Raw genomic sequence first — 26277 nt, forward strand, 5'->3', positions numbered from 1 at the left:
TCTGGGAAATGTATAATGGGTGTCAAGACAGCCAACATGCATTTTCCATCTTCCAGCTGCCCAGTCAGACAAATCGGACTTAATTTACCCCTATCTTACCGCTAAATTACAAGTAATTTAAGAGTAATTTAATGGTAAATTAGCAGTCGTTAATTTACCCATTCGAGCAGTTTTGACATAATTCCTGTCAAAAAATTTTAACCTTAATATTTTGTATACGAGCCCAATGTGCGACGCAGCATACATCGAAAACCGAAAGACGCCATTGTCGCCACAATTATTGCCGCTCATTGTAGAAAAAATTGCAAAAAGTATTTTCTCGCAAAATTTTATATATTTAGCATATTTATTGCTTCTGTGTTCTTCCAATTCTTCTTGTGTTGTGTATTTCGGTGATAGATGATGATAACATGTATGGATTAATGGTATTATGATTGTGTTAGTTAGATATATGATACAGTGAAAAGTTTATATTATAGAAGTGCTTTACCTGAGAATGATTTTGATACATAACCAGCATTGCGTATATTGAATACGCTGACACAACACTATCTTATTGGTTATGTATGGTTAGCGCTAAAACGGGTATATGAGCCAGTGATTTACGGTTTTTTCTCAATTTTTATTTGCAGAATGTCTGCTAAAATAAGTAGGAAGTCCGGTATGTTATATCGCAGAGGCGATAAAATATTAAAACTCATGCGGGAACAAGCGGAGTGTGATGAACCTTTTCCTGACGAACTTCATGATATCAGTAGCTTGAATGGTAAGTGTTGCTACTTTGTTGTTTATCTAATGAAAAGAAATTAATCATTTCACATTATGTTTATCATAATAGGTGAAAATGATGTGCAACAAATGGACAATACCATATTTGAAGATATGGACGCTACACATTCATCCAACATAGAAGATGGCGAAATAAACCATTTTGATGAAATCATCGAGGACGAAGAAGATTGTATTCGTTTTTGGACCCTTTTGACGAATCAATCAATAAAAACTAGACGAAGCAATGAAGGAATCATGGATATACCAGGCGGCAAGTACTGGTACAATGGCATTTGGCATGCGACCGTAACTGTATTTCCAAGTATTTCAGGTTAGAGAAATTGTTCAACTATGTGTATATCGTTGTAATGTAACGTATTGCAATTCTTGTTAATATTTTAGCAAATGTGCACCTGTGATATCCACTCTATCATTAAATGTTTCCATTGATGGGGTACCTGTTCATAACAGTGGTAAAACTCAGCTATGGCCAATATTCATCAATTTGTTTGAAATGCCTGATGTGCCGCCGATGTGTGTTGCTATATTTTGTGGCGAAAGCAATCCTACACAATTAGAGAATTATTTAAGACCTTTGGTTGAGGATTTGAAGGATGTCCTGGTTAACGGCATAGAAATACAAAATGCGCATGTTTCCATTAAATTGAGAGCAATTATAGCTGATTCCCCGGCACGCTCTTTTATAAAAGGTAAGAGATTTTCAACAAAATTTGTGTAATATTAGTCACTAATTAGTTCATTTTACAGCTGTAATTGCTTGTCACGCTAAGGAAGGATGCCTCAAATGTTGTTGCATGGGTATACACAGTGCAGAAGCACATACCATTGTGTTTCCAAATCTTCGTAGTAAACCTCGTACCCATGTTTAATTTGAAAAACAAGAAATGAAAGGCCATCACAAAGGAACTACACCACTATTAGAAATTCCTTATATAGATATCGTGCGGGACATTATTGTGAGCGATCCACTACACCTTTTGTTTTTAGGAGTGTTTCGCAGATTGCTTCGTGGTTGGAAGGAAGGCAAGTTATCACGAATTATAAAATGGTACGATGAAGAATGCGGAATAATTTCTTCATTTTTAAAGTCTATAAAGCTTCCACGTGAGATACATAGGCAAATTAGACCAATCGAATACCAGCCACATTACAAAGGGTCAGAATTAAGTTCGTTTTTTTACTATGCAAGTATAGTTGTACTAAAAAAAGTGCCTCCAGCTAATGCCTATAATAATTTTCTGATACTATTTTGCGCAATTACTTTACTATCTTCCTCTGTATATAAAAATAACTGGAAAGTTGCTGGTACAATGTTAACAAATTTTGTTGGTGGTGTAAGAGAACTTTATGGTGTTAAAGCTTTAGTGAGTAACTTTCATAACCTATTACATATCTACGAAGAAGTTAACCATTTCGGTCCTCTAATTACCCTTTCATCGTTCCCATTTGAATGTCGATTGGAATACTTAAAATATCTTTTGCGTGGTGGTTCTAAACACATAGAACAATTTGTTAATAGAATCCTAGAGCTACAAGATTTTGTGTTTTATAAAAATGAGAACGTAGAACTTTACCCTGCTTTAAAGAAACGAAAAACTTCATGTGATAAAGACTTGCATGTAAGATCGGATTTTGTATTACAAAATGACGATCACAATGGATGGTTTTTGACTAAAGATAACAAAATTGTTAGGTTCAGGGGAGCTGTGGCGAATGATGAAGATAGCTATTCAGCAACAGGGGAAGTTTTGAAAATTAAACACGATTTCTTTGAACGTCCTTTTAAATCTTCGCACATAAACATATATGTACGAAACACTAATGATTTAGAATTTGAAAACATTGTATATAGTTGCTATCGAATGAAATGTAAATTGATAGCATTAGGTACTGGTAAGAAAGGTGAATTCGTTTTTAATATGCATTACACATGTTATACACGTATCACAATGTAATATTTTATTTTTTTATTTTACTTTTAGTAAAAACGTGTGATGTGCTTTTCCTCTTTCCGGTGATCTTTGACCGCGCTTTGGCGCTTTTCAATTTGCCGTTTAAAAAGTCGTGCACATCAGGAACAGTGGATGTCGTTGTGCCAATAAACCGAAATAGTTCAATAATTTTTTCAAACTTTTAAAACTCCACTTTGCTTTCCAGAAATCCTATTCCACTCCAACTGCACTTAGGGAGGAAATTCTTATCGAAAATTTTATCCAAAGCTTCAATCATGCGATTTTTACTGCCAGTGTTAGTAATAGAGCATTGCAACCATTCTTGTATTTTTGTCTTCTCCTCGGCCATGCTAAGCTTAGCTTCAAATTGCTCTAATTGTTCCTCACTGCAAATCAAACTCATTTCGTAGTGAACTGGTTTACAATTTATAGCTACACCGTTGTTTTCTTCACGTAGATTTCTTTCAGCTATTGAAGTAGCGACCGTTCTTTCAAGAATTTCCATTCGTTTTTCTTGGCTTGCTAACATTTTGAAGATCTTGTTATGATCCTCGACCATTTTATTTTTTAAGTCTACCACACACTCAATGAGTTTCTCAATATTTTGATTAGATGTTGGAGCTGAAAATGATGTGGACTCTAAGTTTTCTCCCTCTTCGTTGGCCGCCCACTCTGAATATTTCATATCGTCTGGATGACATACAATTTCGATTTTTTCAGGATCTGTTAATTGCTGCTGAGCACTTTGTGCAGACGAAGAATCTTCATAGAATCGTTTGGTCAGTTGTTTAGTACGTTGATTTGCATCTTCGAACGTAGAAAAACCTGTCTGTATGACGGTGCAACGTTTTCTTTCAAATTGGCTGGGTGGTTCATGATGCTGTGCCCTGACTAGATATTTTTCAATCGGAGAATTTCGTATTGCTGATGGCCATAACAAATACAATCAATTTGTACTCGTTCCTTGCACCCAAGTGTCTGGTACAGCTTGGATTTTTCCTTCATCTGTTTTTACAATTGCATACGGCATCTTCAATTAATCAATATTGTGATCGTAACATAGGAAATATTAGTATCTGTAAAGAGTGCCGTGTTACGATACCTACGAAACTATACGATTTCTCATATAAATAACAGTTCTGTTGATTCAGAAGAAATGGTTCAAGAAGGCAGTATTGCTTCAAAACAAAATATCATATATCAAATTGATGAATAAAATATAGCAAAAAAAATTAAAAATGAGTGCAATGTTTCAATTGTTCAAACTTAACCATTGTTTATGATATCGAAGCATACAACCATTGTGCGATCATTGTTTTTGTTATATATTTGGTTACCTCTTTATCTTATCCTTTGACAGCTTACAGTATAATTCTAATAGAATAATATTATTAAAATATATAACAACTATTTCTACGTTTTTCTTTCAAAATATCAAAATAAACACTACAATTATGTTACGGACATTAATTTACCTTTATATTACCGCACTGTACAACTCATATGTACAAACCATTATGAGGTATTCATCGATTGAGGATTGATTAATTCTATGTTTCTTCCTATTTGCTCATAGATACTTACCATTAACAATATGCTTTGTACTGCTGCAGGTGAATTTAACGATAGAATAAAAGAAACTTGCGACCGCTAATTTGCTTCTAAATTACTGTTTTGACAGTAGCTCTTTCCTTCACCTTCATGTTCTTCTTACATATTCTTTGGACAAGCAACAAAAAACTGCTCGAATGGGTAAATTAACAGAAGGCTGTCTGACTGGGTGTTTCATATTTACAGCTGTTGATTCTCGTATCGCACAATTAGCAGAGAGTTTATTTCACGGAATCCACTCCGAACTTAACGAATGATCTTCGTGTTTCGTTAACCACGATTCAACTGAAAGGGCTTCCTTGTCTGTGCCCAAGGTGTTATAAATGACAAGGTGAAGTTGTTCAGAGCAAAATGACATTTCTCGACTTGACACATCTCTTCCGGGGCTCCGGTATAAAAATCGGGGAGGGCTGGTGCGGGGTAATGAAATTTCTATGCAGAGAGTGACAGATGTCCCCCACAATGTCGCCCAGCAAAAGCGGTAAAAATCAACCTTCTAAATACATTATCCTTGGTCTGTGCCTGAACAGATTATTAAGGCCGGGCTACATTGATCGTACTCCGAGGCGTAATTTTTATATTCACTAGCGCATCTGGCGGCGACCAGCGCAAGCTAGATGTGGGTATAATTTAAGTGCCAAAATTATTCATGCTTGGTGTCTCATCAATTTTCGACCAAGCTGTCTGTATGCCGTTTGACATGTTGATCAAAATCAATAAATTGCTACAGGTCAGGACGCCGAGTACTGCTGGGCAAATCGTCATTTGACAGATGGGTGCCTAAGCTTCATACAAAGCGCACGATAACATTCCTTCCCATCTGCCAAACTCCATCCATCATGGCTTCCACAGCCAAATCTTCCACATATAATTGTAGTCTATGTTATCACCTTGATCGCAGCAGTGTGCATTGTTTATCGTTTGAATCGTTTGCCGGCCGGTGTTTAGTAGAAGTGAAAATTTTGGTGGTTCTCGATTTTTTGGAAAAATGAGCGAGCCAGAGCTTGAAAATGACAACAACGAAGTCCGGGATCGTTCCCGATCTCGTTCCCGTAGTCCGCAGGCACGTCGTTTGTGGGTTCAGGACTTATTCCTGATCCGAAACGAAACCGGCAACCGGCTACTGACCGACATCACGACATCGGGTATATACGAGACGATGAACCGATTTTTAAGTATGAAGAAGGAATATTTCTTACATTTACTGTCCCTTGTTGGTCCAAAAATTGCGAAAATGGACACTGATTTCCGCAAAGCAATCACGGAACAGGAAAGGCTGCTGATAACAGTGCGTTATCTTGCGACTGGAGAGACATTTACCAGTCTCCAATACGTGTTCCGGGTAAGTAATATTACTTTTGCTTTTGCTAAGCACACTTTTACTAATCAACATATACTTTTAGGTGTCGAGGCATGTTAGCAAAAAAGTTAAAGAGACGTGCGCATGTCTTAGCGAGGCTTCAAGGTAAGTTGAGGCGGGTGTAACCAGCCTCGTTTCAGCGTTTATATGTTTAAAACGTTCAACCCAGTGGCAGGCCCCAGGGCCTGCCAGTAAACTTTCCCGTTTGTCGGGGTCAACCATTTCTCTGGCCTGTCATTGGTATTTTGCTAGAGAAACAACAAACATTGCGAACAACTGTATTCTAATCGCATGAATAACAGCAGTGTGAAGGTAAAAAAAAAGATTTTCTAAATGTTATTGCGATTGATAAAAATTTCAACTCACACACAACAGTATTGATCAACAGAGTAGAGTTGAAATTATAGCGAAAAACCTCATTTTTTCTACATGCATCTTTGGATCAAAATTCACTGCTTGGGTAGTAGATGCCGGCGGATAGTTCATGAAAAACAGAGCCGGAATGAACGTGTGAAATGTGCTGCACTACGTTTTCCTCTTGAACGTCCTCGTATGAAAAGAGTCAGCCGGAATCGATTCCGATCCGTGGGTGCAGCGGGTGCTCTAGGTCGGAGTTGGAATCAAATCCGACCCGCGGGTGCAACGAGTTCGGGTCGACCCGAAAGATCAGTAGGGGCCACCGTAGGTTCAATACCCGACCCGAACTCGCTGCACCAACGGGTCAGAGTCGTTTATGCTTTCTCGCACCTACTGATCTTTCGGGTCGACCCGAACTCGTTGCAACCGAACCTACCGTGGCCCGACCCGACCCGAACTCGCAGCACCAACGGGTCGGAGACGTTTATGCTTTCTCGCACCTACCGGAGTATTTGCACCCACAGAAACTACTTATACCTTTTGGGTTGACCCGAACGACTCCGGGTCGCTTTCTAATGGCTCCGACCCGATAGGTTCGGGTCGACCCGCCCATTACTAAAAGGTTCATGTAACATGAAAACGGAAACTTTTTTTTTCCTCGAACGTAGCTCTTCAATCAAGTAACTAATGTGATATACAAAACTCAAAAAGTATTCAAAGTTATGTTTTTAAAGATTTTTTTTTAATGATTCTAATAACTCCCGCTGAATACTCATAATGCGTCTCCTTTTTGGAGACGGAATAAGCCGAAGCTCATCGGCCACGTACCGGCCGAAATCGTCTGGATCTGCGGTTTCCGGTGCGCCTGTTGCGCCCGAACCCGGTTGTTGCAGCCAGTTGTTGAGGGCCCCACTCACACCGTTTCCCTCGCGGATCGTGGCAGGAGTGACGGATAAAGCAGAAGGGTAGGAAGAAGGAGTGGGAGAGAATGGCTCGGGGTCGAAGGCAACCGCGGCATCCCAATCGATGTCGTCCAACGATTGTGGAACCGCGGTGGCTGCCTCCACGAGGGAACAGGTGCAATAGGTGCAATCGATGGGAAGCACGTTGAAATTATTTGCCCTCGTAATAGCGGATCCGAAAATCACAACTATCAATTTTTTTTTAGTATTGTATTAATGGTTGTGGTCGATGCTGATTATAACTTTTTATGGGCAGATGCTGGTGGTAAGGGAGGAATATCGGACGGTGGAATATTTAAAAACACACGGCTGTATCACAAGCTAGAAAACGACCAACTAAACATTCCACCAGCAACGACATTGCAGGTTCCGTACCAAACCCCAGTCCCATACTTTATTCTCGGTGAAAAGGCATTTGCCTTTACCAATTACTGCTTAAGACCGTACAGCGGGGTGCATCCTCCTGATTCAATGGAGCGTACATTCAACAAAATGCTTTCTACTTGTCGTATGCCAGTTGAAAATTCGCTTGGAATATTAGCGAATCGATGGAGAGTGCTCAAAGGCATACAACTGCAGCCGGATGTTGCCAAAAACATTGTTTTGACAACAGTTTACTTGCACAATTTTTGCGCAAGCATGTTTCGCGGGACACATACACACCCCCGTCTGCATTTGATAAGGTTGTTCGCGGGCGACGAGTCGATGGAGATTGGAGAAGTGAAGGGGGCTTGACCAATCTCCAAAACATTGCTTCCCGACCTTCAGAAAATCATGCTAACATAAGGAACCACATTGCAAACCATTTAAAACATAATCGTTCTACGTAAATTTAATTAACCAATACCATGGATATTAAAATTAATGATACATTATGAAATCGCAAACACAACTACACCGACTATTCTGTACATTACCACCAGCATGGTTATTTATAATATACATTTAAGTACGCGAGTGCAACAACTACGGAGTTTTTAAAGCATTACTCGCCTGCTCTATTAGCGGCTGGATAAACTGCAAGCTGGCTTACTTGCTCACTCACCGAATAAACGTGGCCACATGCCGGTTTCGTTTGGTTGCTGCTGCTGGATTGAGTGGAAGAACGTGGCGATAATCGTGCGCACGTAACTTTGTACAGTAAAATCTTTCGAAATGTGATGAAGGTCAATTATTTCGTCGGAGAACATTTATCAATCATGGATACCCAAATGTATTGATGCTCAATACTAGGCATTTATGTAAAATTGATTTGAAAGCTGACATTAGCTTCCACGCCAAAGATTAAACAAACTAGTTGACCCACACCACTAGTTATTTAAAATAAGTATAAACATACTCACCGTGTCTCCATGCACCGCATCTTGGGTGGCCTCGTCTACAAAAGACATCGCACGGTAGGCGAACCACCGTGGCCGGAACACGTCGTCATTGCCTAAAATAAAACAATAATCAATTGGGATGAGAAATAATAAATTAACTGTATACATATTTTTCTACATGTACCTGCACCGGTTTGCGTCGTCTTCTTAACCTTGGCCTTGTTGGTCCGATAAATGCCAAGGAGTCGGGACCACAGATGTTTCGCATCTTGTGGCGAAACCTCCTCCTTGGCCGCTATCGCAGCAGTTTTGTAGGGCGACAAAACTACATTTTTATAGTTTTTATTTTTTTTCTCCCACAAAACACGGTGCTTTTGCACCTCGGCAATGAAACGGAGGCTTTTTTCATTATCCTGGAATGAAAAAGAAAATTCAGTTAAATACTTCCCTTTTTTAATTTAAATTAAAACAACAGAAAGGTCGATAATCGCGTGATAATTCGGTCATGCTAGCCGTCACACCGGAACCACAGTGATAATAATAACACGTGCTATTTTTATATTAAATGTATACACATAGGCCGGTAAATTTTGCTTACAATTTGATAAAAAACGTTCTACCAAGCAATACGACAAAGCCGTTCCTCATGAATAAAAAAACACGCTCTATACTAAAAACCGCTACAATACCAAAACGAACAACCAGTTTCACACACTCTGCAATGTAGTTTAAATGATGAAATAGATGAACAAACCCTACACCAAATTATTTAAGCACTTGTGAAACCTACAAACACTACATTTTTCAATAAAATGTTCAGCACAAGTCCCCGAGCCGAGCCGGCGACTCACAGACAACAGTTTATACACACACACACACACACACACACACACACACACACACACACACACACACACACACACACACACACACACACACACACACACACACACACACACACACACACACACACACACACACACACACACACACACACACACACACACACACACACACACACACACACACACACACACACACACACACACACACACACACACACACACACACACACACACACACACACACACACACACACACACACACACACACACACACACACACACACACACACACACACACACACACACACACACACACACACACACACACACACACACACACACACACACACACACACACACACACACACACACACACACACACACACACACACACACACACACACACACACACACACACACACACACACACACACACACACACACACACACACACACACACACACACACACACACACACACACACACACACACACACACACACACACACACACACACAAACACACACACACACACACACACACACACACACACACACACACACACAAACACACACACACACACACACACACACACACACACACACACACACACAATTTTCGTTAAAAACAGTTGTACTTACTATTTTTTCATTGCGTCGATTGCTTCCTGCTTGTTCCATGGCTAGAATAACAATATGTATGTTAAATTACCACATATTTTCAAAAAAACATACACAACAAAATATCGAACATACTCACCGAGCTGTTTGTTTACTGATTTGTGATCAAAATTATAGGCTCCTCGACCCAAAACGCTTTTTAACAGATAAATTATACCAGCCTTTAGCTTCGACCCGCCGCCGCTAGATGGCGTACGCGTTCACAAAAATTACACTACGGAGTACGATCAATGTAGCCCGGCCTTTATATTTTATTTTCGCAAACTACACAAACAAGTATCAAATATTTTACGATCGCTAAATCAAAATGGAGCAAAAAATAATGAACAAATTATTTCACTTCAATAATATTGAATCAGTTCAAAAAACATACTTATCAGGAGTAGTAGTAGTAGTAAAGATTATTGATTCTAAACTATAGCTATTTCAATGAAGTGTGAAGGAGTGGTATGACAACTTTGCTATCTCCTTCATCTAAATCGATTTTTACTGACTAACATTTAATATTGTTCAAGGAAACCCCGTGGCCTGCTTGGAATAGGTCATTCTTTTTGCAAAACAATTTATGCAACAGTGATGAGTCGCGCGGATCCATGAAAAACGAATGTTGTTTTAAAAGTATTGCCCTTTCACAGTAATTACACCAAAGGACTGGATTACTCCGGCAAACTTGATGATGATTATATTTTAACATAACTCATCCAACGAGTTCTCCTTTTCTGAGAATAAAGTTGCTCCATATTTGTAGGATTACTCCACTTGGCTTGTTCATTATAGCAGGATACTGGCGAAAATCCAGTCGAGTTGGGCAGCCGAGTTGAGCTCATTAACCATTTAAGGGATCTCTTTAAGGCAATTAATAACTTGCGGCATAATATTGTTGCCTGTACGTATCATATGCTTAATTAGATATAGCGCACTTTCATAAAAGTAGGTGGAGTATTCATTCAACGTCCCAAATTTACATACATGCTCATACATGTGTTTTAGGTTGTGGACATTGCTTGTAAGGAAATAATCGCCGTAGACACTTTTGAGCAGAATTTCATGTACCAGCTCATAGTGCATCAAATAGGCATGAAAAAATTGGTCACGGTGCAGAAGAACAATTTGAAATGATCATACGCTGCTTCTGGAAGCGTATACTTCAGTGCAACGATGCTGGGGCAGTGCAAGAAATTTTTAAATTCAACACCTTTCCAAAATTGTACATATTTCAAGATACGTAGCTTTTGTAGCACTTCCGAAGGCAGCTCTACCATTATATACTTGATATAAACTTTATTCATCCAACGTCTACTATGTCAAAAAGTGCTTTTTTCCACGATCTTATAAAAAATCGCTTCGCTCCTAGATCGATTAGATGAAGTCGATCGGTAGTGTGTACACCATCGATAATAACAAAATATGACAGAGCAATGAGTGGGGCAGTTCTCTTTGGAGCATCTACTCCGGAAAAGTGCAACCGATGCGTGTCACGGTCATACACAGTGTGATCTGTGAACTTAAGGCAGGAATCGTAGCCAGTATGAGCAATAGTGTATGAGAATAGAAATACATCATTTAATGAAAGAAATGATAATTTAGTTCCATCGTAATTTATCTTTGATAAGAGCACGTACGGGAGCGATGATGGCACGTACACGTATTTTCACCTTCTTTCTTCTCAGCGTCACACCCGCCGAATGCAACCGGTTCAGCTCTGCAACCACCTGCCGAGGATAGTCCTCCGCGCACGTTGTCCCACAGCACAGGGCAACCACAAAAACAGGTAAAATTGGCCATAATTGTGTAGGCCCGCTGTTGTGTAGGGGCAATCCGTCCATCGAGAATTCCAACCAAAGTGTAGTAGGGCCTGGTTGTAGGTTGCTAATAAATAACTATACTACTTATTAGACATTGATTTGCAAAATAGACACTCTACTACCCCGTTGTACCAAAATTGATCTCCTAAGATGTTTTTGATGCCGATAGACGGTAATTTAATAGAGACCTTGGCTTCTTCGGCAGCCTGAAATTAGTTTCTTCTTCAAACAATGAGAAAAGCGAACCCACGGCATAATGATAAATGTTAGACGAAAGCGCTCAATGCTTAAGCTTTTTCTGAAACTGGACATTCCTGATTCCACGCCTTCGTTGTCACTGCAGTCACTTTCTTCGTGCAGGGATCATCGTCGTAGAGCCCGCCATGCAATTGACAGCGGTTTGCGAGGGCGCGCGAGGGCGCTGGTCTAACTTCTACATTTCGGGGCGATGTTAATAACTCCGGGTTGCTTACGATTGGGTTAACCGTTACATCACTAGTGTAGGAAAATGAAACCAACGCGGAATAATTTCTTGCCGAAACGATTTATTTTAGTTTGCCAAAAAATTTGTCTAGTTTCCGCGAGTGGTTTGAAAAGGGCGCATATCTTATGCTGTGCTCTTTTTATAGCTTTTCCCTCGTCACTTCGTGTCCTAATCGGATTGCGCTTCGTGTCCGTTAACCCTCCTGGTTTAATACAGGTCGTTCAGTTCGCTAGGTGACAACAACTAGTATCAATTAAAATATTCTTCGAAAACATTTATTTCCTTCAATTCCATTATGTTTTTTATTCAAGATAAAAATTGGTATGTCATTCATGTCAGTAATGTCATTGGTATCCACTTGCTTCAAAACTGAAAAGGTATATGCAAAAAGCAATGGTTGACTAAAAGGCCTTTTATTATTCGTTTCTTCTTTCATGCACCTGGTCTTGCGCACACCTTGAATATTTACTCGAGATTTGGCGTAACGAAGCTTATTTTTTATAGTTGAACAACGCACTCTTAACTTATTGTCGTTAATCTGTTTTTGCCTACGACTATAAATAATATTACAATATTTTTAAGTCTGAAAATGCTATTTTTGGACCTGTTTGACCACCATCTTTCCAACTACATTGCCCAAATATTTTTTTGCGAAATAGAGATCTATAAGGTATCAGTATTCGGCAGTGTACCTGTTTTTGGCAGGGTAACTAAACACGAGTAATTACGCAAAACGGGTTGAAAATTAACTCAACCCATATTTTTTTAAGTAGAGAAATGCAATGTTTTTTTATTCTGAAAGGGACGGCTATATGCTAATTTATTATTCATATACGAAATTTCACATAATTTCCTTGCGTATTTTACAAAATATCAAACAAAATGAGCAGAGCTCAACATGTTTCGGTAAATTTGCTTTCAGCCATCAGTTCGGCAGGTTTCATTATTAAGTTTACCAGAGCACTGAAACAAATTGTGGTTTTGATTTAAGCCCGCTAGGAATTTTAAAATCATGAAAAACTTATAATAATTCACTTAGAATTAGAGTTGAGAGATTAAGGATTCTTAAGATTCGAATATTCGATCCCTAGTGTTGTGGACGGAATCAACGTTGCGCAACATTGTGCACTGGGCCGCTCGCTACGTGCGACGACTTTCAGATGCTAGAGCTGTCAACATCTACGTGCAGCTTAAGGGCGCAGCCATCGCCATCCTTCCGAGGACCGAGGTCGGGACGACGACAGGTTACCACAGGACAGGAGTGTTAACAGGTACGAGCGCGAGCGTTAGGGACTAGCGGGCGTATCGGTGTTTATATGTAAAGTTTTAATGCGTTGTTAATCCGTTATTGTAATTTTTGTGATATTGCGGAGGATTGGTCAAAAGATATTGTACTTATTTAAAATAATACATTAATTTATTTTATTACTCCTAAGTGCCCTTTTTGTGTGACCGTCTCGCTCGGCCGCCTGTTTCCAAGAGAGCACGATAGTCCTTTCGATTATTTATTTATTATTTATTTATGCGTTAAAGAACATAAAACCTAGAAATATTCGATCGGATCGGATCCAGTTTGTAGGATTTGAATCCCTAAAAGATACCTTTGCGATTGGGATTTGATTGCGATACGGTTGAGATTGGAATTCGTTTGCGATTCGACTTTGCTTGGGATTCGTTTGGGATTCGATTGCGATTCTGATTTGGATTCGGATTGCGATTCGAATGAGATTGGGATTCGTTAGGGATTCATTTGGGATTCTGATTAGGATTCTGATTGCGATTGGGATTGGGATTGCGATTGAAATTTGGGGCTGTCCCCTAGATACGCTATTAATGGGGGACGAGATAAACCACGTATCTCTAATTTCGGAAGTCAAATCACGCAGTTTTCAGTCTAAATTTAGCAAATGCTCGTGTAATGTAGCATTTAATGAGAAGTTATAGTCACTACATAAATTAATTGATTTGATATTGAATAAAGGTCCGCGTATCTCGGGGATCTGTACTAATCATGATGTAAGTACTGCAAAGTTAAATATATTGGAGTAAAACAGAATGATCTTTTATTCAAGCTTAACTAATTCCACCTCCCTCCCTTCTTGCACAAACTAGAATAAAATGCTATAACGCTGTTGCGTTAGCAACGTTCGGTGATATATTGGTTTACGAAATGATTATTTCGTGACGGTTAGCGTTTTCTTATCTTCACTTTATTTTAATTCAATTATGAGTACGTAACAGTGGTTTGGTAATAAGTTCGTAACGTAGTAAGTGGTTAAAAAAATTCCACTGTTTCTAATCGTGTGTTTAGAAGCTGCCTGACAGTTTCTTCTTACGAAATGTTTGCAGTTACGTTAGATACAATTATTTTGTTAACATCATAATAGATAAAATAATTGCAGTTCTTTGGTTGTATTCTTAATGTTAATATTTGTAAAAGATAATAATAGTTGAGTGCCTTCTCTTTTTACGGCCTCTCTTCACGCCATCCAACGGACTCTGATAGCACCTATCAATATCCGAAATTAAAGATGTTCGAAATCGTTCGAACATCAACAACCCGGTGTCAGTTAAGGCCATCCCAACAATAACATCCGTTCCATTTTCCACCGCGTGAACTCATCTGTCTGCACGTGGTTGCTGTTCACTCATATTTTATTAGTCTGCAGTGTTATTTTCGGTACCTTTGGGGAATCTATGTTTTCCCCATCTTTCTCTTCAACATCGATCAACGACGTTTTAACTCCTTCCCTGTAGCGGTACATACCAGTAATTGTCTTACTGTTTCATCCCTGTCCAGGTATGTTTCTTGCACGATTGCTCGCAGCCATTCCTTCCTCGCACCCTCTGTAATAAAAACCAGGTCTCCTGGTTTTAGTGGATTAATGGTTCTAACCATTTAGTGCGGCGATTTAGTGTGGGTACATATTCCTTCAGCCATCGATCCTACATGGCCTCTGCTAGGACAATCGCTCGTTGGTAGCTACTTCTTAGCGTGTTCGCTAGTTCTGGTGCTGTGTTTTTCTCGCCGAGCTGCCTAGAAGGAAATGGTTCGGGGTTAGCACTCCCCTATCCGATGATGTTTGTGGCATTTGAGTAAGTGACGTACGAGGGCTGACAATAAAGTAAGGTCTCCAATTTTTTTTTTTCATAGAAAATGACATTTATTTACAAAAAGCGATACACCGTTGGAAAGGCCAAGGTCTTGGCTACTTTTCTACATAATCGCCATTTTTTCCAACACCTTGCGCATCCGCACGATGAACTTGTCTATGCCGGCAGAATACTACTCTCCGTCCGCCTCGCGCAGCTGGGTGTTGACCTCTTTCTGAACCTCCGCGTCACTTTCAAACTTCTTCCCTCCGAGATGTTTTTTCAGGGCGGGGAACATGTGGTAGTCACTTGGGGCCACGTCGGGACTATAGGGAGGGTGACCGATGATGTCCCAGCCAAATTTCTTGAGCAGGTCAAGGGTAACGTTGACTGTGTGCGGGCGCGCGTTGTCGTGGTGAATTTCACTCCTTTGCTCAGCAATCCCGGGCGTTTGTTTTTTTTATGGCACGACGAAGCTTTTCCAGGGTCTCACAGTACCTTGCTGCATTGATAGTGGTTCCCCTTGGCATGAAATCCACCAACAACCGTGGCAATCCCAAAACACCGTAGCCATCACCTTGCCGGCTGACAGTGTCGCCTTAAACTTTTTGGGTTTCGGAGAATCGCTATGGCGCCATTGTTTGGACGACTCCTTTGTTTCGGGTGTGTAGTGATGAGCCCACGTTTCATCCCCCGTAACAAACCCTTCCAAAAAAAATCATCGCCTTCCTCTTCAAAACGGGCCACAACTTTGGTCGCACATTCCACGCGCCGCTTCATGTGGTCTTCGGTCAGCTGTTTCGGCACCCATCGGGCAGAAACTTTGTGATACTGCAAGTTGTTCACAAGGATATGACGGATTGTTTCGCTGCTACACACTCCTCCAAGCTTCTCTTCCAAGTCCCTAATTGTCGCACGGCGGTTTTTGAGCATTTTTTTTTATAAAAATATTTATTACATGTGTTTATTTACTTAACATTATTTACAACAGACAACAGGAAAGAACATCTAAATCAATCACAGGATCATTGTTTCCAATGATGTGGATGATATAGTTTGAAAATATGCGAAGTATTTCACTACAAGTTGCTGCACTTAAACCACTTAACTCAGGAACGTGTAGATCTTCGTAAGATAGTTGTCTGTTGGGACTGATATCGTTAAGACGTCTTTGTAAAAATGACCATGCTGGTTTTGATCGGTGACACACCGAGAACTTATGTTTGAGTGTTTTATCCATTGGGCAGTGTGGGCATGTTGGTGATGTAATGCGGTGATGCCGAGAAAGATCGGCACAATTTTTTATTTTATTATTCACCAGTAGATATAGGTATGATCTTTGTTCGGAATTTAGCTTTCGACTGCTTATGTTATGCCAGACCCTGCGCCAATTTCTTGTTGGTGTCTCCAAACATACTTTGGGATTTGGTAGAGACTTTGTTATCTTTTTTGTCAGATTTTTTGTCGTTATTATGGTATCCAATCCAATTGGTATAGTCACCATATGTTTTTTTACAGTTTTTAGGCATGGATAGCTGCTTGGGACATTTGCTTCATTTACGTTATTAATTATCTCGGAGCTTACGCAAAGGCTGTCTCTGTGTGTTATACATCGGTTGCATAGCAGTGCTGGAACTTTTATGGCTGGAATGTGAAGGTTTAGTCCTCCACGCAATTTTGGAAGAGCAAGTTGTTGTAGGGGAACTCTAGTACATCCACTTCCACTCCAGAGTAATAAGCCTATAAGTGACGTTATTTTTGCTATGTCCATTTCTCGTGCACCACACACCGAGGCTGTAAACCAAACCTTAGGCAATATGAATGTATTAAGTATTAAGCAGCGTGATTTTTTGACATAGATTAAGGTTTCTTCTTCTGTGGTACCACACCATCCACCTGAATTTTTCTATGACTATGTCCCAATTGTTGCTCATTGCTTCACGGATGTTATTGGTGAATAGAATGCTGAGAAGTCGTAGTCGTTCTACCGTACGAATCCATGGTGTTTCTATTGTGTTATTGGTGGTGATGTGTCCTATGTCTAGTGCTGTTGTTTTTTCCATACTTAGCATTGCACCAGAATAGTACCCAAATGTTTCTATTGTTTGTCGCACTAGCTCGATTTTGTTAAGGGAGGTGGAAATTACCGATATATCGTCAGCATAAGCATTGATCAGGTCATTCTGATTGTTACAAATGCCTTCGAGTGTGGTGAGGAGCGGGTGAAGATACAAAACAAACAACATCATTGACAAGGGATCACCCTGCCTTACGGATCGTTGGATAGGAAACGATGGGGAGAGGTGTCCATTTACTAGTAACCGTGACGAGGATTGATTTCCAATATACATTAAAAGTTCTATTAATCTTTCGTTGAATCCCAAGGAGGCCATCGTTGTCCAAAGGAACCTCCTATCTACACGATCAAATGCTTGAGTGAGATCGAAAGAGACGAGTTTGCCGCTGATTCTCTTTCTCTTGAAGTCTATTATTTTCTCTTTGATAGCAAGAACAGCTTCAAAATATTATGCGGTTTGTTACTACATTTTTGTGATGGTCAAATGATGTGACATGTTTCAATTATTCCCTGCATGCGTATTTTAAGAATTCTTGAGAGAAGTTTGTAGTCCAAATTAAGTAAAGAAATTGGACGAAAATTTGAGAGGCCCGCTGTGCTTCCTTTCTTTTGCACCAACACAATAATTCCATCCACGAAGCAGCTAGGTATATTGCCTTGAAGAGCATCATTCAGCACGTATGTTAGTTCTCGAGATATTATATCGAAAGTGCGAATATAAAACTCCTTTGGAATCCCATCGCGACCAGGAGATTTACGTGAAGCTGATTTTTTTATTGCAAAGAGGACTTCATGCATGTTAAAGTCATTCATGCAACTCCTGTTTTCAACACAATCGTCTGGTATTATTTGACTGCTGGAGAAATTGTTACTTGGTGATTCCGTGTGTTGTATTGATTGGTTATTTTGAGTGTCAGGTGTCCTCTCAGCGTATAATTCATAATATTTTCTGTACATGTAGTTATTAATCTCCTCCACTGATTCTAAGCTTATGCCTTCGCCTGTTTGGAAACTGGTTATGATATTTTGTCTCTTCCTGCGCTCCTGCAGATGAAATGTGGAGACAGTTTCTCCATCAATAAATGTTTCATTTATACGTGTAAAATGATGCGAAAAACGTCTTTGTAGAGCAAGCATTTTTCCTTTCAATAAATTTATATTCTTTAGTTCATCTGGTTGTTGTAAATATTTTTCGTAGGATAAGCTTAGCTGTTTTTGAAGAACATTTTGATGCAGGCGAAAGTCATTGTATTTTTCATTAGTTTTCCATCGAAAAAAAGATTTTATTTTGGGTTTGGCACATTCTACCCACCATTTTATCCATGTGTTGTAAAATCTCTTTTGCCTTGTCCACCTTTCCCATTGAATTTTAAATTCTTCTAGGACTTCGTTAGAAAGTATGTGAGCACGAAGTTGCCAGTATCCGTTTCTGCGCGGAGCTGGAGGAATCGGGAGGGTGAGACGGATTGTTAGTGCCTTGTGATCTGAGAAGGAGACTACTTGCATATTTGTCGTTCTAAGTTTTGTGCTAAGAGTTTTGGTTACGTAGCATCGATCGATGCGCGATCCCGATCCACGAGCTATAAAAGAGAACTCTACAGAGTTTCCTCTCAGCACCTCCCAGCTATCGCATAATCCTAGACTGTTAATGACGTTCTGGAGCGCAAGACTTACATCCCCTCCACCCGTAGCGTCCTTTGATTTTAATACGCAATTAAAATCACCCGCGAGAATTACGGGCTCTTGTGCGTTTCGCAGGTAGAACGGCAATGTGTGGCTGAAAAATGTTTCTCGCTCTGCTCTCCGTTGACTGCCTGACGGAGCGTAGATATTGCAGAGAGTACCAGTGTTCTCGAGTCGGATGGAGATTAGACGAGAATCTAAGCTGCGCTCTACGTGAGAGTATTTAAGCTGTTCACGTAACGCAATTGCAGTGCCTCTCATGGTATCGTTTACATTTGTCACGACATTATAGCCAGGGATTGTTAAATTTGTTTGATATACTTCTTGCATGAATATAATATCTAAATCAGTGGTTCGTATAAATGACTGCAAAGCGTCTATTTTTGTTTTGTTGGATATGGTATTCAAGTTCACTGAACCAATGTTATAACTACATTCATTAGCCATTTATAACTGAGATTTTTTTTTTATATATATATCAGTGGATTTACTTATAAATGGTACTTACATCGTTTTAGGATGTTTGAGTGGGCGTCCGGGTTTACGTTTGGTTTGCGAGCCCTGGGAAGAAGAGGATGCATCACTCTCCGGACTATCATCTGTGGGTCGCTTTGTACCAGTGTTATTCTCTTCTGTCGGTTCTGAGAGAGGATCGGATGGAATATCGAGCGGCGTTTTGAAGATTATTACATCTTCACTGTTCGCTGCTTGAACTATTTCCATGCCTTCGCCTGCGTTTTTTTGTATTGTTTTTGTTAGAAGAACTATCGGTTCGTGTGTGTGTTGTGCTGAAGCCGCGGTTTGTGTAGCGGCCTGTGCCACGTTTGTTGGTTTTATACTCCCTTGTGTGTTTGCTTGAGTAACCTTTTCAAGCCTTTGTTGAAGGTTAACATGAGGCACCGATGGGTTGTGTTGTTGGTGTGTGTGTTTTTTTGTTGTGCGTTTGGAAACAGGTGATTTAAGCGCATCCGCATACGAATTCTGTGCTGCTCTTTCCATCCTATTGACTGCACAACCCACACCATGATGTGCTGGCAGCTGACAATGCGCACAGGTGCGGATTTTCCCGCGATAAGTTACACCTGTCACCTCTCCTTCGATCGTGATGTATGAAGCTATCGGTAGTTTGCGTATCATGCGCACTGCCCATGTTCCCATTAGGATACCAGCAAGCCGGCTTCCTTCCGGACGCCGTAATTCGCGTATGCTAAGTATCTCCCCGTACTTAGCCATCTCTGCTCGAACTTCATCGTCGGTTATGTAGTAGGGCAGGTCCTGAAGGAAAACATCGATCGCACCATCCTCCATCTCGATGTCAAATGACTTAAACACGTTTCCGCACTTCCTCCCGTGTTTACCTTTATTCCTCTCCACTACCGCTTGCGCTTGCTCTAGTGTACCCATTTGTAGATACACCGTGCTCCGAATGAAGTGTAGGTGAGTTCGGATTAGCTTGTCCGTCGGGAGAACCATCTTGACGATTAGATCATAGATCTCTTCTTTCGATGGTTTTACTTCAATATCAGCAAAGCTAATACGAAGCGTATTCTCCCATCTTCTTTCTGCACTGTCCATCCTAGTTGTACTTGAACTTAGTTGTCTTTAAATTGTTTTGGTTTGTTTTCTCGCGTGAATACGTCTGCTCTTTACAAATGACACGAGAGAACTTGATTTATGCCTCCACTGCTTGAACAATCGCATCCGAGACCGACGGTCGGCCACTTCTCTCCTCATCGTGAACATTAGTGCGCCCGGAATTGAATTTGCGGCTCCACTTACGCACGTTTTTTATGTCCATACACTTTTCCCCGTAAACTTCAACTAGTTGACGATGGATTTCAATAGGTGTCACCAGTACAGAACGCAATTCGCACTTGGACGCTGACGCGAGGGGTACACCGGTGGACAAAAAGATAGGAAAAAATTTGTTGTGTGTTTTTTTGCGTGCAATAGGTGTGTCATCGCCAACAGTTGTTGTTGTTGTTAGTATGGTTTAGAGAGGCTTTGGCTCCTGCGGAGTTCGTTGGCCTCTTATCGCCAACAGATCGAGGCGTATGTTGTTGTTAGTATGGTTTAGAGAGGCTTTGGCTCCTGCGGAGTTCTTTCGCCTAACGTTCGAGGCGTACTGAATTTGCAATCGCTGTTTGTTTGCCTTTTATACTCGCATTTGTGGTGCGCTACTTATCTGAGTTTTGAGTAACGGCAGCGTTTTTCGGTTGTATATAAAGAGATCCAAACCGTGTTGCGCTTCATTCTTCATTCAGTGGTAAAGGTGAAAGTTTGCGATTTGAAAATTCCACAAGTTCATCATGGGTCGCGGAAAGCACTGCACTCCAGAGGAGCGGAAACATATTCAGGGTTTGTATCGTGAGAACGTGCCTATCAAAACCATCTGCAAGGCGTTCGGCCGTTCGCGGACGTTTGTGGACAACGCCATTCGTAGCGAGGCTACGGGTAAATTCACAGGTCGTCCGCGAAAAACAACGGCTGACGTTGACGCGCAGATGGTTGAGATAATCAGGGCGAACCCTTTCAAAACTTGCGCTCGTATCAAGCAGGAGCTTGGTTTGCAAGTTTCGGCGAAAACGGTGTCTCGCCGTTTACACGCCGGTGGGTTCTGTGCCCGGAAACCGCGGAAGGTTCGTAAGCTGCTGCCGCACCACGTAGAAGCGCGCATTCGGTTTGCCGAAGAACATTTAGCTGCATCCATCTTTTGGTGGAGCAAAATATTTTTTTCGGATGAGTCCAGAATCAATCTGGATGGTTCGGACTACATTAAATACGTCTGGCGCCTTCCTAATCAGGCGTATCATCCGAAAAATACGATAAAAACCCGAAGTCACGGAGGCGGCCACGTAATGGTGTGGGGTTGCTTCTCCTGGCACGGCCCGGGTCCTTTGTTCCATATCAACGGGACACTGAACTCGGAAGGGTAGAGAAACATACTACGTCGTAAGATGTTGCCATACGCCCGACAAAAATTCGGAGACGAAGAGCATTACATCTTTCAGCATGATAACGACTCTAAGCACACATCGCGAACAGTTAAATGTTTTTTGGCAAACGAGGATGTGCAAGTTCTACCGTGGCCTGCGTTGAGACCTCAACCCGATTGAGAATCTGTGGTCAACTCTCAAGCGTCAGCTTAAGAACAAGCATGCACGTTCTGCCGATTCGCTATGGAGACGCTAACCATAGACAGAAGCGAATGCCGTAACCTCATCGGCGATATGGCCCTACGCTGTGAGGAAGTGATAGCGAATAACGGTCAACACATTGATCGTTAGAATATGTTTCCGCTCTGTGGAACACCGCAACACCACCTCCCAACAACCACTTAAACAGTCCTTTTCAGGGCTACCAAATATTTCCGACAAGAACTATGTTTTTCGGTCACAGAAAAAAGTTCCTATTTTTATGTCCACCAGTGTACCTGCATCGTTGACGGCTGCTCAGCCAAGACTGAGCGGTCGGGGAAGCCTCACCCAGCAGCAAAATGGTAGTGGGGGAACCAAGGAACACGGCGGTGTTTCCAGATTTCTATAAGCGCGTGATCCGGCGAAGTTGTAGCGTTGGAAACCTTACTTTATTGTCAGCCCTCGTATAATAAGTATTTCGTCGTTCAACTTTCTACCTTCAATCAACCCGTTTAAACCTACTTTAACGCGGCGGACCAGACGTTACCAAACTCCATCCATGTGTAGCGCCGAAGAAGGCTTGAAGATCTACTTCGTGTGGGTGTCTGTAAAGGTGGCTGCGAAGGTAAGGTTCCGATCTTTCATTGCATTGTCTTTAGTTTGTTGCTCGCGCCTTCAAAATTGATTCCATTTTGAGAGTAAATCTCCGTTGGTGGCCTTCTACGGCAGACAAATCGTTTGATGACCATTATGCAGGACTCGATAGAGAAGCTGTAAGCGACCTCGACATGAACTGCAAAATCTAAACATTGGTAGACTTCGTTAAAAACCCTGCATATAGAGATTATAGGGTCTCCTGAGCCACAGTTCGTTCGACGACGAGGGACATTAAGCAGATGTCGCCGTTGGAGCATATATGTCCAGTCGTTGGAGTAGGGATGGACAGTCGATGTTCCCCGTTAGGAGACCTCCAACAAACATTTGCTGCGCTACACGACGCCTGCCACTGAGTTTTTTTTTCAACCCAAGAAGCTTTAGGCGCGTTTTTCCTGCTGTATTATTTTTGATTCTTTTTCAATGCAAGTTAGAATAACTGATTCAAATCCAACATCTGATGAACGTTATTGTCCGTTTGTGTTTTGTAAATTTTGATGATTTTCACACGATTCATCGTACATCGTACCACACGAGCCTTTTATTGCCTCTTCTGGGGTACCCCAAGGCAGCGTGCTTAGTCCCTTACTTTTCCTACTGTTTATCAACGATTGTGGTTATGTTCTTCCTCCTGATGATTGTTTGCTTTACGCTGACGACATCAAAATTTTCCTACCAGTGTCCTCGTTAACTTATTGTGCGCGTCTACAGGATTACATTCATTGTTTTAATGTTTGGTGTAACTCCAACGGTCTTTTTATGCCTCCGGATACAGGGTTTTACAAGTCAGAATCGAATGTCAGCAAAACAATTTCAGACATTCAAGATGCAGTTTAGCTGTCAAAAGTTGTTGTTTCACCGCAACGATGCTATTTTTTACAAGCACAATATGAATTTTAAATCGCTCAAGTTGTTAGATGCCTTTCGCATCGTTTTGCAAATTCAAGCACACATTTTGAAATTATATGATTGAGATCAATGCTTTTATGCGGTTAAGCATTATATTTATGAAATATTACGTATTTATGGTAAAAATGGCGATTTTCTGTGCAAAAGGCTACATAAACATTGTAAATGTTTACATACGCAAGTGCTCTTAGCTTTTTGCTCAGAATATACTATTTTTTACAGTAAATAATGTGATTTTTGGAGTACAAAATAGTGAATAATTTTTTTGTTTTTGATGCACTTGACAGACATAAACTATTTGATACATATTTTGTAATGTGAACATGCTTACTTATTTTACTCCATCGTTGAATTATTGTACACATTTGGCAGGGTGTGTATTACGGGGTCAAATATGTTTGCCTCGTTTTCACCAAGTGGAATTTCCACAAATCACTATTATAAAATTCTAGGCAAGGCTGATCAGTGCTACTTTCCAGCGGTAGCTTGGATGATTTTTGTTTAGTTTACATCCATACAATGGCAACCACATCGACTGTAGAAAACGCAACGCCGACTTAGTTTTTAGTGTTTTGAAAGGTATGGAGAAGAATGATACAAATTACAGTGGTCTTCTACGACGTGTAAGTAAAGTTTTCCAATAAGTAGTCCAACGATAGGTGGCTGCTACTGTAAATTCGAATGTATGAAAACGTTTCGAAAACATTCATACGAAAAAGTGACAGAAACAAATAACCTTCTTTTATTAATACAGTATACGCTCGGTAATCTGAACTTGATTGAGTGCAGATTATCGAATAACGTTTTGACGTGATTTCTTATTTTTGTCACGGTTCATGAGTTAATTGTTACATTACATACATTTTCAGGTTCTTCAAGGAAGTTTATAATTTAAAAAATAGAAAGATATTTATATTTTTAATCATAGTTCCATTACATCCATACAATGGCAACCACATCGACTGTAGAAAACGCAACGCCGACTTAGTGGATCGTATAAAGGCACTATAAGTTCAATCATCCGTTATTGTAGCATTTGCTTTAAAGATTTTAATTGGCGCATTAGGGGCTGGTTTTCTCCCTGATTACTTGCGGCGTTTGGCATTTTTGTTTTTCTGTTTGAACAGGTCTCGCACCTGTGTGTAGCTCAGATTTCCTAATGTTTTAAAAATGTGTAGAAAATTTCCAAATTCATTAATGCTATTTTCTTGCTTCCTTTACTGATTCCTGCCCAGCAACAATGGGCAAACAGTGTTTTGGAAAAAAAACGATGTCAATCGCGCTATGAAGTATATAGTGTATTCTTGTATATCCAGATTCCCGTAAAATGTATTGTAAAGTATTTTTTCTATATTCTTCATCCGACTCTTGACCGAATACTATTCACCTCATGAATTTGATTGTCATACATGAAGATTATCGAGTTGCGCATTATCGAGCGTGGGGATTAAAAAAGCGGATTACCGAGCGTATACTGTGACGGGTCATGCCTATACAAGCTTTTCATAGTTTAGTTGATCCTTGCCGGATAGTCAATTCTTACTTAGGGCGACGGTCCATGGGATGGTCATGTTGTTAAGATGTCCGAGCGTTTCTACATACACCGAGAAAGCAGCTGAGAAAATAACTGACAGCATTTTCGGTGAGAGAAATCTCCTCAGCACGCAAAGAACAATGGAGCTGAGAAAAAAATTAATTGGCAGTTTATGGCGAACGATCAATTATAGTTTGTATTTTTGCAGTCTAATAATCGTAGAAATATTATTAAAAAGTAAAAGAAACTTTTTTAACTTCATTTTAGTGATTCAAATGGATTTTTTCAACGTCATTTTAAAAGTCTCATCTAGGCGCTTTCCAGAGCTTCTACACACACCGGCGTCAGAAACCGGTTGTCAATTCTCTCACAGCCATCTCTCAGCTGCAGTCTCGGTGTATGTAGAAACGCTCTCCGAGTTGACGATAGTACCGCGAGATCTGCATTAGGTCAGGATCAGTTCCAGGACCATTATGGGCTCAGTATAAGTTCTGTGTGTGGGTTCGGGATCAATTCCAAGGCCGGTACGGTTTTTGGAGCCATATTTTTACAACGACTTCGTTGTACCTACTATATGATGATGGTAAGGTTCCTAAAGTCGTTTATTGTGTTACTATACTGTTGGTAAACAAAAATATCTCAAAAACTGTGTTTAATATACATGAAACTTAGTTTTCAAGCTGTTTTCTTATAAATAGTAAGAATCACATCCATAATACTGATTTCTAACATAATTTGACCGTAAAAATGTATAAATATGAGGGATAAAAATATTGACTAGAAAACTGTATTAAGACTGCCGTCTATCCAAGCCAGGAAGAGTGTGTTTGATTCAAATTTTTCACTCAGTTGGATATGCGAATTTTAGCCTTTTTGGGTAAATTACATACAGGAAACTCATTTCTGTTGCTTATTTTCGTAAAAACAGTACAAAATGTTAACAATATCCCGGAAAAAAAATCTTAAATGTTTTTTTAAATAATTTTATAATTACGGCCACTTTGGAACATCCCTGTTTTGC

General features: G+C 40.4%; 2 protein-coding genes across 4 annotated transcripts in view; both read left to right on the top strand.

Annotated features, from left to right (window-relative positions):
• Nucleotides 1-270: 270 nt before the first annotated feature.
• Nucleotides 271-3886, top strand: LOC120897751. 3 transcript variants are annotated; one of them, XM_040302817.1, is made up of 5 exons: nt 271-564; nt 633-766; nt 839-1102; nt 1174-1481; nt 1540-3886. In XM_040302817.1, exon 5 carries the CDS (start codon nt 1677-1679, stop codon nt 2745-2747), a length of 1071 nt encoding a protein of 356 aa, XP_040158751.1. In that variant the 5' UTR covers nt 271-564; nt 633-766; nt 839-1102; nt 1174-1481; nt 1540-1676; the 3' UTR covers nt 2748-3886. The 3 variants fall into 3 exon arrangements, with proteins under 3 accessions (XP_040158751.1, XP_040158752.1, XP_040158753.1); XM_040302818.1 differs by having other exon boundaries at nt 271-412; XM_040302819.1 differs by having other exon boundaries at nt 271-412; nt 1540-1860.
• A 1318-nt stretch (nt 3887-5204) lies between these two features.
• LOC120897720 overlaps nt 5205-26277 on the top strand; it is a 29908-nt gene continuing 8835 nt past the window's right edge. Inside the window, exons 1-2 of the mRNA XM_040302785.1 lie at nt 5205-5697; nt 5759-5820. Coding sequence (XP_040158719.1) covers nt 5344-5697; nt 5759-5820 — 416 coding nt within the window. The 5' untranslated portion in view covers nt 5205-5343. The remainder of the gene's footprint in view (nt 5698-5758; nt 5821-26277) is intronic.

The sequence above is a fragment of the Anopheles arabiensis genome, chromosome 2 (assembly GCF_016920715.1).
Source record: "Anopheles arabiensis isolate DONGOLA chromosome 2, AaraD3, whole genome shotgun sequence".
Taxonomy (NCBI): domain Eukaryota; kingdom Metazoa; phylum Arthropoda; class Insecta; order Diptera; family Culicidae; genus Anopheles; species Anopheles arabiensis.

What these genes read in the sequence shown, in the direction of transcription:
- LOC120897751 (XM_040302817.1), top strand. Translation starts at nt 1,677, where the DNA reads ATGAAAGGCCATCACAAAGGAACTACACCACTATTAGAAATTCCTTAT.